This window comes from Pan paniscus, chromosome 14, assembly GCF_029289425.2.
Source record: "Pan paniscus chromosome 14, NHGRI_mPanPan1-v2.0_pri, whole genome shotgun sequence".
NCBI lineage: Eukaryota > Metazoa > Chordata > Mammalia > Primates > Hominidae > Pan > Pan paniscus.
Window position 1 is genome coordinate 97,611,473 of NC_073263.2, and position 16,293 is coordinate 97,627,765.

The 16,293-nt window shown below is 42.2% G+C and overlaps 1 protein-coding gene across 1 annotated transcript in view; it reads left to right on the forward strand.

Annotated features, from left to right (window-relative positions):
* The first annotated feature begins 630 nt into the window (after nucleotides 1-630).
* The window catches only part of HS6ST3 (heparan sulfate 6-O-sulfotransferase 3), a 742,437-nt gene continuing 726,774 nt past the window's right edge, over nucleotides 631-16,293 (forward strand). The window contains exon 1 of the mRNA XM_063595976.1: nucleotides 631-2,093. Within this exon, the coding sequence (XP_063452046.1) occupies nucleotides 1,387-2,093 (707 nt within the window). The 5' untranslated portion in view covers nucleotides 631-1,386. The remainder of the gene's footprint in view (nucleotides 2,094-16,293) is intronic.

The following is a 16,293-nucleotide window of genomic DNA, read 5'->3' on the forward strand; positions in this document are numbered from 1 at the left end:
GGATGATTTTTTTAGGAGGTGATCCCTAAACTCCTTTTTATGTTCTAAGTACTGCATGGTTGAGGGCTGGACTGTCTAGTGCTGAAAGAAAGTGTGTATTGAACATAGAGCCTGATACACAGTTAGGCGCTTAATGGTTAATTGATGCTGGTTGAATACAGTTGCATAGTTGGACGCACCACGTTTGTTATTAAGGGAGGACCACCATAAAACTCGAACACCAGTTAGAATGTCTTGGGTAGAAATTCACAGCAGTCTGGAGCCACGTTCCCCTGCTGAGAAGGGAACTGCCAACCCGTGTAAAGTCTGGTCTAGTGAGTGTTCCCGGGAGTGTGCAGGTGTTATTCCTGAAAATAAGGCCGGCCACTACCAGACAGAGAAGCTGCCCATTTTAAGGTGTCAGATCAACGCCAGCGACGCTTACCTCAGGGCCTCCTCTCGCCCCACCTTTGCCTTTCTGCCAAATCTCTCCTTGCTCCCGGCCGAAGGGATTCCCACCCCCAGCTGCCTCCTCCGAGCCCCGCGGAGCAGCGGACTCCTCCCTTGGAAACTCCTCCGGGGCTGGGGGAGGCTTTGGCGCATGCTCCGTACCTAGGGCAGGTTTTTGCTGCGGGTAGCAGGGCTCCTGTCACACCGGCTGGCGGGTTGTGGCGGTGCCAGCCTGTGTGTGCGAGTGTATCTGCGTGCCTGCGCCTGGGCGGACAGCCCGGAGCGGCAGTGCGACTCGCCGGGAGAGGCGTCTCCGCAGAGGCGCCTCGCCCGCTGCCGCTGCGCTGCGGGGGCCGCTCTGCAAACTTGCGGCGAGCGCCGTCAGCCCTCGCGGCTCCACAGCCCCGCGACCTGCCGGCAAAGGCGCGGGGCGCGCGTGCCGGGCGCGGTGCCCGCGGCCGGCCGGGGCGGCGGGAGCGGGCCGCGCCTTCGCCCTTGGCCGGCGCCCTGGCGAGCCTCATGCAGCCCCGGCGCTCGCGGCCGCAGCTACCCGGCTGCCCGGCTGCGCGCGGCAGGTCCAGGACCCGAACCCCGCTCCCCAGCGCCTGAGCGCCTGCAAGCCGCCGGCGGGATGCCGCGCGTCGCCTGAGAGAGCCGCGCCGGGGCGGGAGCAGGGAGCGGGCCGGCCCGGGCGCCCCCGGGAGCGCAGGGCGCCCCACGCCGCAGCCGCAGCCGAGCGCGCCGGCGCCCGCCTCCCCCGCCCGGCTCGCAGGCCCCGGCTCCGCAAGCCCCGAGGGCCGCGGGGCCGCCAGCCAGCCACACGCCTCGGCGTCAGGGGCATGGAGGAACGGCGGGCTCCGAGCCGCGCCCCGGAGTCCGCGAAACTTCCGAGCGGGCGCCCGTCCGCCCTGCCGCCGCCGCCGCCGCCGCTTCGCCTGCCGGCCTGAGAGCGGGACCATGGATGAAAGGTTCAACAAGTGGCTGCTGACGCCGGTGCTCACTCTCCTCTTCGTGGTCATCATGTACCAGTACGTGTCCCCCTCCTGCACCAGCTCCTGCACCAACTTCGGGGAGCAGCCCCGCGCGGGGGAGGCCGGCCCGCCCGCCGTCCCGGGTCCCGCCCGCCGGGCTCAGGCGCCGCCCGAGGAGTGGGAGCGGCGGCCCCAGTTGCCCCCGCCGCCCCGGGGGCCCCCCGAGGGACCTCGGGGGGCCGCGGCGCCGGAGGAGGAGGACGAGGAGCCCGGAGACCCCCGGGAGGGGGAGGAAGAGGAGGAGGAAGACGAGCCGGACCCCGAGGCCCCCGAGAACGGCTCCCTGCCCCGATTCGTGCCGCGCTTCAACTTCAGCCTGAAGGACCTGACCCGCTTCGTGGATTTCAACATCAAAGGGCGCGACGTGATCGTGTTCCTCCACATCCAGAAGACCGGGGGCACCACTTTCGGCCGGCACCTGGTGAAGAACATCCGGCTGGAGCAGCCTTGTAGCTGCAAAGCCGGTCAGAAGAAGTGCACCTGCCACCGGCCTGGCAAGAAGGAGACGTGGCTCTTCTCCCGCTTCTCCACCGGCTGGAGCTGCGGGCTGCACGCCGACTGGACGGAGCTCACCAACTGCGTGCCGGCCATCATGGAGAAGAAGGACTGTCCCCGCAACCACAGCCACACCAGGTACTGTCGCCCGCTGCGTCTCTGTTCTTCCCCCCCACCCCCCGTCCCTCTTCCTCAGTCCTGACCCAGAGCGACCCCGCGCTCCCTGCCCCTGCCGATGGTTTCCTGGCGTCTTCAGCGGTTGGCGCCGTGGCTTTGGGGAGGGATGAGAAACCTCCGGATAGTGCCCAGGTCCTGAACTCGTTCTTCCCCCAGCCCCCACCGCTTCCCGCCACCCCTCTGCCTTCACCCTCTAAGATGTGCGGAGCCACCGTGTGGATCCTGCCTGTTGCCTAGCACGGCCTGGCCTCCCTCCCAGTGGACGCTGGAAAAACGCCCTGAAATGGGGAGCGGATCGCGGTCTGGGTTAGACCAGCCTTGTAGAATTGTGAACTTAAGTTTTGGGAGTGTAAACCCAAACCCAGGAAAAGGAAGGGGGAGTAGAGAGGCAAGGCAGGAGTTTTCCAGGCGTGGTGAAGCTGGAGACGAATATAATCCTTCCATAAGTGGCTTTTGGGTGGCAGCTCGGGAAACAGTCAGTCCTCTTGATGCCACTTTGAAGACACACGTGCAAATTCCTGTTCTACCTCGATAGATAACTCTAATTCTGGAGATGGTCTTTGTTGCCCAGCAGTGCCAGGATTTGGACTCACCTGTCCTCAGAAAGATTTCCATGCTCTTCCTAGGCCATTACATCAACTTATTCCAAAAGTATGTTAAATGCCTACAGGGTGCCTGACAGTGTGCTAGGTGTTAAGTGAGTATAAAGATAACATAACATCCCTTGTTTTCAGGATGGAATGACATTCTTGATCCCCTGCCTCCCAGCCTTAAAAAACAGTAATACAGTGGAGAATTAGGAAAGTTAAAAATCTTAATAGCCAATGAAACTGCTTACATTATTAACATGCTTTGAGAGAGACATGGGCTTAATAATTTGGTTGAAGGTTCTTTCTGCCCATTGCAATTTGAAGATTAATCTGACATGCTTGCTAAAGGACGAAAATATTAAAAGCTTGGAACACTAGTTCATTGAAGTTTTTATCTTAACGGTTTCAAACAATTTGGTATGAGGAAATAGGAATTTAAAAGCTCAAGCTGATTATGTTGATATCCCAGATAGCTTTTGCATTTGACGTTATAGAAAAGCTTCATTTACTGGAAGCTATCCAGATTCTGGAATTCACCACCACTGAAGCATCTAATTCTACTTCATTTCTCCAAGAATGAGCAAAATTTCATTATGAGATTTTTTACTCTGGCAATTCTTCAGATACTTTCCTTCCTCCCTGCTCCTTTTCCTGTTTCCTGCACATTAGTTAGAATAAGAAACTGGATTTGGAATGAGGGAATTAGGCTCTTCCCTTAGTATATTTTACGGATCCTTTGCTTTTAAATATTTTTGATAGTGTATTACTTTGGATCGTGCCACTCTCTTTTAGCTTAAAACAGTTTTTCAATTAAGTATTGCTTCCAAACCTCCTAACACGTAACACTATTACTTCAGTGAGACACAATTTCTGCTACATTTCATCCAACCTTGTACTCCCTGTTTAGATTAATTCCTGATTGACCTCAAAGGGTTTGCTAGACTGCTTCCCAGCTTCCATTTCACTAAAACTGGAGTCTTATTGATTATCACATAGAAATGTCTGATTACTCTTCAGTAGGAGCTGGCGTTATTTTTGTCCCAGGTTCATAAAAGTCTTAGTAAATAGATGAAGATTTTAAAGGACTTAGAGGAGGATGTGGAATCTAAAAATAATTAGATTTTTGCTTAGTGATGAATAATGTTACTACAGACCCTGAATAGGTGACAAGCAGTAAGGTCTCACTTCTATAGGAAATACTTAATATCTCTATTCTGTTGACACAGGAAAACTCCACTGTGACTGTTTAAACATATGATTTCTAGTGTATGATCAAGTTATTTTCTTTGTTTAGTAACGGAGCATAAACATTCACTTCTCCCTGAATCACAAGTTAGCAGGCAATTAGTCACCCTGTTCTGGTTTCCTTTTATTTATTAAAAAAAAAATTTTTTTTGGTAGTATTTTGTTTTTACCTCATTTTATAATCCTTTCTTTTCCTTCCCACCCTCTCTCTCTCCCCAGTAATTCTCAATTACTTCCTTGCTGTAGATACTGTAGGAGGGAATAGTTGTGGCATATGTGAAGTGCCCTGCATCAAAAGCTATAGGGAAAAAGTTGAAAGGATGTTAACAGTAGCATCTCTCTAGCAGAGAAGATTGAATTAGTTGTCTGTCATTGTAATGTCTGTGTACAGCATTCTACAGTCAACTAGATTAGCCTGGATAATGGAGGGTACATTTTCACAATGCAAAATGGCAGATAATCTATTGGTACATAATGGGAACAAGGTTCTACTTCAAATAGGGCTGACTCTAAGCAAAATTGATAAGTAGATCTTGTTGATTTTGGTTCCCTAGTCTTCCTGCTTTTGGTCCCCCCAAAGCGCCTCCTCCCAATTTCACTCAGAGATCAATGCCCTTATGGATCACATAATGGGTAAGAGTAAGGATTCTGGAGTCAGATAAATATGGCTCTTGTACTTACTAGCCATGTACCCAGGAGTAAGTTACTCTTTCTGAGTCTCAGTTTCTTCACTTTTAAAGTGTAAATAATAATTAGTATGGCCATTATAGGGGTGTTGTGAGAACTAAATGAATCAATGTGTGCAAAATGCTTAGCATAGTATATATGTGTAGTATAATATGCTGGCATATCGTGCTTACTATGTGGATATATAGTAATACTGCAATATCAGTTGTTAATTGCAACGATAGGTTCCCCACTCAAGGCCTTCTTCCTAAAAAACCATGAGGTCAGTTTCTTAGAGAAGATCTGTATAAATGGGTCACCTTACAGAGATACCATTTTATGATTACTTGTATTAAGCATCCTAGATTGCAAACTTAAACAATAAGTTGAAAATTATGGACATTTGGGCATCAGTCTTTGCAGGGGGCAAGGTGGGGAACAAAGTTGGGGGCACACAATATAATTGGATATACATTCCGTTGGTAACACAAAAAACTATCTGGAATGGTGAGCGAGGAGGTGAGAACATCCAGGGCTGAAGGCAGAAGCAGGAAGCCAACTCTGAAAAGAAATACATGGCGAACTTCAAGGGGCCATCATATGGATTATGTGGGTCATGAAGGGGCAGGACCCTGGGCTGGTGGTTTGAATCCAGCACAGAGGTAACTTCTGACCACAGAAACTGGTTAGAATAGGATGATGGCACATCGGAATTACCTCATATCGTATCACTGATGATTTTTTCCCATTATTTTTGTGTTGCTTTTCCCCCCCAGTTATTTTTTTGGCAGGCTATTCTTTCTCACTCTCTTTACGCTTCCTTCTTTATTACTGTACACCCCTTAATCTGCATGTCCAGAGCCTTAAAAGACTCCTTTTTAGCATTCTTGAGTATGTATAGAATCATAGCATTTTATGGCTAAAAAGGACTGAAGAGAGAATCTAGTCCCACATTTTTCATGGGGAATGTAACCATAAAAAGGTGAAATGATATACCTAAGGTTTCTTGAGGGAATTCATGTCTCCATTTTCATAATTTATATTCAGTGTTTTGCTTACTATATATCTTGTGTTTACTAGGGAAAGTGTAGTGGAGTGTGCCTTAAGCACCTGCTTACTATGTGCCAGGCACTACGATAGTTCTGGGAATTGCGTTTTGAATATTGGCAGCCCTGTGTAGCCTAGGCTTCATCTCTGGTAAGTGAGTATCACTCCCATTCTTAAATAATGATGGAAAGATATTCTATCTGCATCATTTTGTAGGATAGAATGGCAATTTTTCTCTTTTATAACCTGTATTCTATTAGTTTTGTTAGAATAGTTTGAACCCTGTGGATGTTATATTAAATAGGACCTTCTGTGTTGCAGGTTATACCAACCTAACCCAAATTTATTTCAGCCGGAGGGGAATTATTGGCTAACCCAGTCACACCACCGGAAGATTGGGGAGAGGTGGTTTCAGGAATGACTGGAACTGGAGATTTGGGCTCTTTCTTCCCATACTCCTTTCCATATTGATCTCATTCTATCAAATTGGCCAATTCCACAAGATGGGCAAATGTTCTTCATATCTAATAGCTCCACAGCCGAGAGGGAAGCAGGCCTTCTCTTAGTTCCAGTTTGAAATTTTGGGGAATGACTCTGATTAGCCCAGCTTGGAACTTGTGACTATTCTTTCAGTCAATCATTGTGTCCAGAGAGAGAGATAAGGTTATCTGACTCACCTTGTATCACAGAACCATTTATATGACTGGTGTGTGTGTGTGTGTGTGTGTGTGTGTGTGTGTGTGTGTGTGTGTTATCAGGAAGAAGAGGAGCTGCCATAGATACAGCTCCTGGATGGACCACTGGATTCTGGACAACCCCTCCAACTGTGTCAATTGTAGGTGCAAATACATGAGAAATAAATGAACCTTCAGATCTCTTTTTTTTTTTGTATCCCACTTAGGAAAAATTTTAAGTCAAACTGCAACTCGAATTTATTTGCAGCATCTGGAAACCATGTCATATGAGAGTTAATTGAAAGAATGTGTAATATTTAATATGGAGATGAGAAAAATAAGGAGAGACATAAAAGCTGCCTTCAAATAGTAAAAGGAATGAGATGTGGAAGGTGAGGGAGGCTTGTTCTGTATTGCTCCAAAGGATAGAACTGGGATAAGAACTGATGGGATTTCAACTCAGAGTAAGAAAGAACTTAATAAAATTTATAACTGTCTAAAAAGAGCATGAACTCTGTGATGCTCACTCTCAGTAAAAACTCGAGGAATGTCTGGGTAACTACTGATGTTGTAAAAGGAATTTCTTCTTGGGGAAACGGTTAGCCTGGATGGCCTTTTATTTTAAGTTTCGTTAGTTCTAATGTAAGCTGAGTGCAGGGTATCTTTCTTCTCCTCCTTCCTACCCCATGCTTAGAAAAGAAAAAAAGGATTATAAATGAACTAGTCCTCTAGCATTTGTAAATATTTCTACCAAGGAAACTTTTTGTAAAGTCTGATGGTATAGACTGTTTTACACATTCAGGGCCAAAAGCAGTAAATGGGTCCTGTGTATTAGGTCGTCTGCTTCTTAATAATAAGTATAAAAAGATAAGATGAGAAAATATAACACAACTTGCCACAAAAACCAGAACCACTTTGAAACATTGTCTGGTTATTGCTTTTCCTTTAGACAGCAGGCTGAAATATATAAGGAGGTTACAGAGCTCTGTTTCGAAGACTAGACTATTATGGCCTGTACTGCTTTCTAAAGCATAAGCTGTTTGATGTCTCTTCTAATTAGAATTGTTGAATTGCCAAGAAGGTTAATTTTTACCATAAGGTTTTTGTAGTGTAAAACTAAAGAGCAGTGTAAAACTAAAGAGATATGAGATTGTTCTGTCTGTAGGCCATATCTACTGATTTGTTCATTACAGAGTCTCCTAAAATACTGCTTCTGCTTCAAACCAACAATATTTGCTATAAATCAGAAAGAGGTTAAATTAAACCCTGTCAGTTTTTTGAGTAGTGAAGGCATGAATTGGAAGTAGTAAATGGTAATAGATGATTTATGCTTCTGCCTTCTTCCTGATGGTTACCTTGGAATTTTGATTGGGTTGATTTTAGAGAAATTGAAATGTTTTCATAATAGAAGTGAGGCAAATTTAGCTGCCAACAATGTGGATTTGCTTAGTCTTAGACTCTTATATTATTATTCCCCAAAGCTAATTATTATCATCTCATTTTGACTAAAGACAATCAGAAGCTTATGGCATTTGAAAGTTATTTATGCTTGATAATGAACTAAACAGTTTAATTGAGACCGGCAAATCCTAATGTGATTTTAAGAGTCATGAAATAAATTATTGGGCCAAGAAATAGGTTCAGTATGAAAACAATTAAATGGAAAATCCAAATTAATATTTTGTAGTAATCACTTATCTTGTTTTTGAGTTCGTTAGATTGTGGATATCATTTATAAATTCCCTGTTGATTTTAATTGGCCAAATTAATGTTTTATAGTAATCACTTATCTTGTTTTTGAGTTGGTTAGATTGTAGATATCATTTATAAATTCCCTGTTGATTTTAATTAGCTAATACAACTTTGTTTAAATTATAGCTGAGCGTTCATGTATTGGAAGGAATAGTAAACATTTTTTAACTTGGACAGTGTTATTTGTTTTTATCTTCCTCTGGCAAATACAGTTGCTCAGTTGCTCAGTAAGACACATATAAAGTGCCCGGCATAGAGATTAATTTATAGAAGATTCTTAATAAATGTCGGCTTTTAGATTACCTTGAAAACATAGCAGCATAACTTGACAAGATTGTGTTATTTAAAAGATAGAATTATCAAAATTCCAAATGACTCTGTTATTTCAGGTGCAAATTCTAATTATTAGTGGTTGCCTTCCATAATTAGCAAGATGCCCACTCCCCGGATTGTCTAGAAGAGAAGTAAAAGTAAATATGGAGACCAGAGCTTATTGGACTATTGGACTTATTGGACTTGTTGGACTATTGAGGAGGTTTCTCCTATTAGACTGTATGCCTCACATCAGAAACTCATTTGTTTACTGACAGATGTATTTGCCTCTTGAAAAGGTTAATGTAATCATTCATTTGTGCTTTAGAAAAAAATCAGCCTAAACTGAGAGGATGTGAACTCTGATGTAGGATGGAAGGATGAGAGAGCTATATATTAATATAACCTCTGGTTTATATAGATGCTAGATTACTACTGGTCAAGGCTAGGTGGCTGAGGTGGTGGTAGTTGGAGATCGTAATATTGGAGAACAATAGAAAGAGATGATGAATTAGGAAAAAGACTTCAAGAGAGATTGGAGGAAAACAATGACAAATTTATCAGCCACTGAAAATCATGCGAGTGCTTGATTTGTGAACGTAATTGGGGTAATGTTTAAAAGCATGGACCCTGGCCAGGCATGGTGGCTCACACCTGTAATCCCAGAACTCTGGGGGGCCAGGGGTAGGTGGGTCTCTTGAGCCCAGGAGTTCGAGACCAGCCTAGGCAACAAAGTGAAACCCTATCTCTAAAAATAAATAAATAAAATAACATAAAATAAAATAAAAACATGAACTCTGAAGTCAAACTACCTGGATTTTAATCTGATTCAGTCACTTACTGTCACGTGGCTCTGGGTTAAGTCAATTATCTGCTCTGCACTTCAGTTTCCTTCTCTGGAAAATGTCGATAAGAAGAGCACTATGTCATGGTGAGCTTTGGTAACCCATGTGGTACTCTTAGGACAAAGCCTGACACATAGTGAGGAAATCATAAAAGAGTTAGCTATTATTATTTTCTCCTGAGAGTCATCTCATGCATATATGTTTGTTGTTGTTGTTGTTGTTTTTGAGATGGAGTCTTGCTCTGTCACCCAAACTGGAGTGCAGTGGCACGATCTCTGCTCACTGCAACCTCCGCCTCACAGGTTCAAGCAATTCTCCTGCCTCAGCCTCCCGAGTAGCTGGGATTAAAGGCGCCCACCACCATGCCCGGCTAATTTTTGTATTTGTAGTGGAGACAGGGTTTTACTATGTTGGCCAGGCTGGTCTCGACCTCCTGACCTCAGGTGATCCGCCTGTCTGCCTCCCAAAGTGCTGAGATTACAGGTGTGAGCCACCACACCCCAACACATATATGTTGTTTTTATGTAAAAATAAAATGATAGCTAAACCTGTAGCATCTTTTTTGAATTTGGAACTTCTCCTCCTGAATAGTGTAAAAATGAATTTTCAAGCTGTGATGCAAAAGAGAAGCCGTAAATGATAAAGTCAATGTTAATTCTTAGGATGCTGTGGATATTCACTGGGCACTCAGTCCAAGAATGGAAAGTTGCAGTCTTTTTCCCCCCCCAGCATATAGTTTTATTTTTTATGGGAAATTAATGAAACAGCAATAAAAATGTTTAAACATATACAATTAAATTCATACATGAAGCAATCCTGCAGTGAAATTGAATTAGTTGCCTGTGGGCACATAAATATTTGTAGTTCATTCCTATTATTAATATCTTACCATGCTTTTATTGGTAAGTACTGTGTCATTTGTTTTCAGAACCTTGCATTTGACATTGTGTATTTATGTTTGCTCCTGCTTTCTAGTTTTCTTATAAACATCAGAGGGTGTAAATGCTAATCACCTCGATGTCCTCGGTATTTATTTATTAGATTTACAAAGTATTTCTTCCAAATAATTAAAGGTTCTAGATATTTAAGCGTAAACCTGAGAGATGGCATCTGTATTTTGTGCACTCTAGGAATGTGTAGAAACTTCAAATGTGAAAATATAGACCTAGAAAGAAGAGCAAACACGGTTTGAAAGAAAGACATGTGGTAACTTAATGCGTGTCTGTAAATCTGAGGGTAAGAGCCCCATAATATAGTAAAGAACAAGGTGACATGCCAAGAAAGAGATATCACACAGTGATCATATAAAGTGTAAATTGGAAGAATGATACAAAGGAGGGAGAGAAGAAGAACAAAAATAGTCAAGGTAAAGAATGAAATCCTAAAATAACTGAATCAGAAAGAAGGTAATATTGAACATAGAAGACAGAAATTTATCTGGTATGCAATGGTTTGTCTCAATGCTGCAGTTAGGGGAAGTAATCCACTATCCAGAAGGCTATCTGATTTGGAGGTCGAGTATATTTAAGTGCTACTAATGTATATTTATCTACTTATGCATTCACTTTCTGTATCATGCTGCTGTTTTAAAGTATTGGTAGCTTTACAGGTCCTGGCAGCAAGCAGAGGCACACTTTGGGATTTCAAAGGAACTAGTTTGAGAGGTATGGACAGGGATAGGGAAACCAATATTGGACCTCAAGGTACCTTGCAACCAGTGACAAGAGGAAACTGTTAACCCCATTGGATGTGAAGAGGCAAAAGGAGAGAACTGTGTTATCAGTATTTTTTGCCTGCTGGTGGCCGACAGGAGCTCCAGTTTCAGTAGTAGGAGAGAGCCGAAGGAGAAACTTCTGGAGAGGAGGTGTTTGCAGAAAGCAGCCACTGCTAGAGCTATAGAGCAGAGGCCAAGAGAAAGGAGTGGGAGTGCTTTCTCCTCCCACCTGTCCATTTCCTCCTATTGTCTTCCAGAGTGAATCCACTTAGAAGCTAAAGGGCAAGAGAGCTGATGCATTCCGTGGCCTTCAGCAAGTCAGAGAAAGATGGAAAATGGATTTGGGGTCCAGTGATGGGAGGGATGAAAATGGAGACTAACTTGCACAGTGTCTAAAAATAGTTTGAAATTTCTTCTAATTCAGTTTATGGATGCCCTGGTTGTGTTCTACAAATGAGACCAAGAACGGATACCCCATATTTTAGTACCTGTACTGCATGATTTTCTGCATGGACCATTAGTCTCCACCTAAAGAATGATGAGTGCAGCAAAGGGCCGCTCTCCAAAGGAACAGTTACCACAGACAAAGTGACTTTTCGCTGAGTAATAAAAATCATGCTAATTTGGGTGTTTTGTCATCTTAGTACCCCAGAATCATCTGATAATAGTGACAGATTTGGCCAGTCGTATCTATATTATGATGCACAGTAGACAACACACATTTTATAAATTTGAAGTTATGTAACAATATTAGTTAAGGCATGACAAGTAGTTTGCAAAACTGGCTATAGTTTGCAAAAACATTTACGAGATGAGACCCTTTCTGCCGCTTAGATTTTCTTCCAAGAGCATTAAAATTCTCTGGAGTAATATTTATGAGCTTTAAGTCTCTGAAGGTAATAGGTGAGGGAAGAAATACATTGTGTCATGTTTGAAACTATCCTCATATTTTTAGTTTTAATTGTAAAGGACTTTTGAAGCAATATTTCCGCATTTATTTTGGGGGAATGTGATATGTTGAAAGTACACATGCATGTACCTTTTGGTGCAAAATATTATGAAGAGCTTCTAATACTAGATACTAAAAATATTTACATAAAATTGGTATCTGACAAAACTTGGCACAAGAACCGTCAATTCACTGCTTGAATTCTGAGAGTCAAAATGCCATCAGCAAAACACTGTTCAACATATATATTTATAGATGACAAAATGCATATCCAATACCATGTCTGTAGGCAGTATATCTATTGACATTGGTACATATATGTCACGTTCATTTCTCCCATCCAGAGGAGGGGATTTTGAGTTGCTGGAAACAATGCCATCCATGGAGAATATACCAACCTGAATCCTCTCTGTCATTGTACCGCCTTACACGGAGCTGTCTTTTCTCTCCTCTCTCTCTTTCTCTCTCTTGCACGTGCACATACACCATTTTATGACATAGCTAGAGTCATCAATGGCCTGTAAACAAAAGGATCATTTTCAGGTCTTTGTCTCTGAGGCCACAAAAAAGTTGCCTGAGGAATTGTTTTCTGCTGGCTATGAAAGTTATTAGTTCTAAGGAATGTGCACTTTGTTGGTCAGAATTTAAGTCCAGTGAATTTAGAAAATCTGGGAGAGGTATCAGAGAAGGTATTTTTTTTTTCCCCACACAGCTTCCTTGAGTTCCTTATTGTGCCTTTCGTATATTCGATGAAAGAGGTGGACTAATGGATATTTCTATCTGTAATATTTCTATGAATAAACATTTCTGTCACTACTTTTATTGATAAATGTCAAAACTACTTGTGTCTAAAAACTTCTCACAACACGAAGGAACCTGTGTACATTGGAAGTGTCCAATTTATTATTGGGTGCATTCTTAATTTAAAAATATTTGCTAGCTGGGTGTGGTGGTGGGGGCCTGTAGTCCCAGCTATTTGGGAGGCTGAGGCAGGATAATTGCTTGAACCCAGGAGGCGGAGGTTGCAGTGAGCCAATATTGGGCCACTGCACTCCAGCCTGGGTGACAGAGTGAGACTCTGTCTCAAAACAAAAAATAAAAATAAAAATAGTTAACTCTCATAGACCATTCTTTGTCTTTTAAATTCAGACTGAGGCCTAAAACACCACTGCAGATAATTTCTTTGCTTTGAAGGTTTTATTCTCCAAGTTCCTTATGTGTGCTATAAAGAATAATTAATGTAATGAAAAAATCAATATTGTGTATAAATTATTTAGGCTTTACTATCATTGTAATTTTCTCTTCAACACCTATTGATCGGCAACAATTCATTTGTTAATTTCTTCCTAATAAGATATTCATTGTATTAGGTCTGTAGTAGTGCTGTCCCTGCACTTTCGCAAGCAAGTCATGAATTACTAATGATACATGGAACAAGTTAACTTACTAGTGAGTGGTATGAGATGGAAAACAGGCAAAGGGAGTAATTTGAAATGCAGTCCTATAGAAACACTGTGTAGGCAGACAACTGCTAATAATTCAGTGAGTATACTCTTGCAGGATATTAATTTGTACTTTAAAATTTTATTGGTACGTGTTTTTCTTGGCATATATGTGTTTTCTTTTTAAAATTAATTTTAAAAATCCATGATTCTCTTTTTTTGAGAGGGGGGTGGAGGGGCCGGTTTTCCCTAACCATTTACAGTAATGCCCTGAAAATGATGGTTATTAAACAGTGTTTTGACAGTTGATAACAGAGTTACTTCAGAGTTTAGGGAAAATCTGAACCTTTTTGAAACCTAAAGAGAGATGAGTCCAAGAAGAAATCAAACTACCAAATTAATGGCAAAGAGAACTTCTGCATTGCATAATTTGGCAGAGTGGTATCCAGAAAAGACCTCTAAATTTGTAATCAGGCAACCAGGGTTTGAATCTGGGCTTCCTCACTTACTCGTTCACTTATTTATTATATCATTTCCTGCCAACCTATCAGTTTCCTGAGGTTGGTGAGTTTGTGGTCTCCTCTGCATTATCAGTGCCTAGAGTAGTGCCTGGTACATAATGGCTGTCAAACAAATGTTGACTGAATAAATGAAAGAATGAAGCAAGCGTAAATAAATTTACTAATTTATGAGACAATTTGGATAAGAATGTGTGCCCTATATCCTGTTTTTTTTGGAGTTGTGGGGTGAGAAAATGACTACGAAGGCACTTCGTAAATTATACAGTACTGTGCTATACAAATTTAAATTTATATTGACGTAAGAAGGCTTTTGATATAAAATGGAAAAGGAAGGAAAGTTGGATTTTGAAAATGCAATGAATATGTAATTCAGCTTTTATAGAGCATTTCAAAACACCGGAATGACAAAGATGAAGTTGAAAATATTCAAAATACACATTTAGCTCAACGACTTGTTAGAGTAATGAGCAGTTCCTTTTAAAACAGGACATTCTATATCATAAATGACTTATCTAAGTGCATAAGTCTTTCCCTTAGACCATCAGGAAACCATTTTTCCTCCTAGGGATTTGGCATAGATCAAGGTTTGAGGTTTTTTTTTGTTTTGTTTTTGTTTTTTCCCATTGCTTTACCCTTTTGAGAAAATTATCATGAAATTAATATTTTAAATTTTGTGTTCATGACTGTATATAATAGAGATAAATTATAGCTACAGGTTAATATGTCCTGAAAGTGACCTGAGAATGTAATTTTTCTTCATTTAAGAAAATGAAGAAAATTTCTGATTTGAGAAGACTGTTGAATTGTTCTATTCATACTTGGTTTTGCAGTTAATTACAAAGAAAGCACGAAGTTACTTTAGAATAGAAAATAAAATCTTCCAGAATCTAAAGTTTGCATTGCAATAAGATCTACTGGCAGAATAATTTTTGCTTCTTAATGAGCTGATTTTCATATGTGAAGCCTAGTACTGATCAACTCCAGGATATGACAGATTTCCATGGCTCGAGACCTGGAATACATGGAACTTCTGGACTGGAGTAAGTCTTGGAGGAAGGTCAATAAGCTGATAGAAAACCCTAAGATTCACAGTGTGATTTTCACGCTTTGACATTTGTGGCCTTGCTGACCCTGAAGGGACTGCCTCTCCTAGGGTTAGCTAATTCCTAGAGTTAGTAAATGACTCACCTTCCAGCACACTTTTTGTATGCAAAGCAACCTATGTAGAGCCCACACCCCTAACTACTTGCTTTAGTGGGCTCTTGCAATACAGTCCACTATCCCACTGCTTTAATCACTCCAGGGCCAGACACCAGACAACTGCCCCAGGGCCTGCTGAAATGATTCAAACTGGCCAGTCCTAAACCTGCTTACCCTGTCTCACTGATTTCTTTCCATGGATACCACAATAAAGGCTCTTGGCTGTGTTTTCCCCTCTCCCTTGGCTTCCTGACTGACCCCTGTGCTTCCCTTTGTGGCCTGGTGTGGTGTGGCCTGCTTCTTATTTCCAGGGATCTCCCAGGGAGCATAAAATCCTTCTTTTTCATGATGGTTGTTTATGTGTCTGCTTGTCTTACTGTACTTAACTAAAACAAAGCCTGGGTATCCTTAAAACAGTTATCAAGATTGGAAAGGACACAATAATGTACAGGGCAAATAATGTAATTATTTGCACAGGACAAATAATGTAATTAACCAAAGGCATAAAGATGGAAAAAAAAAAAAAAGAAAAAGAAAGAAGAAAAGTGCAGAAGCCAGTGATCAGAGTACAGGTGCAAAGTCAGATTGAGACTAGACATAGGATCAGACTAATTTGTGCTGTCACACCCATGATGTGACATGGATGTGGATTGGTTTGAGAGATTGGAGTGGGATCAAGTCTCCAAGTCACATGGTTCTAAGCTGTGGAAGGACATGGAAGTAGGAGGAGGGAGGGAGAGAAGGGAAGGGTTTACAGCTGTGAAACCCAGCAAAACCTGACACAGACAATTCCTTATAATTTAAGTAATATTATAGGCCAGGCACAGTGGCTCACACCTATAATCCCAGCACTTTGGGAGGCTGAGGCAGGTGGATCACTTGAGGTCAGGAGTTTGAGACCAGCCTGGCCAACATGGTGAAAACCTGTCTCTACTAAAAATACAAAAATTATCCAGGCATGGTGGTGGGTGCCTGTAGTCCCAGCTGCTTGGAGGCTGAGCCAGGATAATCATTTGAGCCCGGGAGGCAGAAGTTGCAGTGAGCTGAAATCGTGCCACTGCACTCCAGCCTGGGTGACAGAGTGAATTTCTGTCTCAAAAATAAAAATAAAAATAAAAAAGTAATGTTATAAAACATTGAATGGTTAGCAAGAGAGATATAATAATGTTTAATTTTGAAATTATTTTCTTTCTGTTGCTAACTA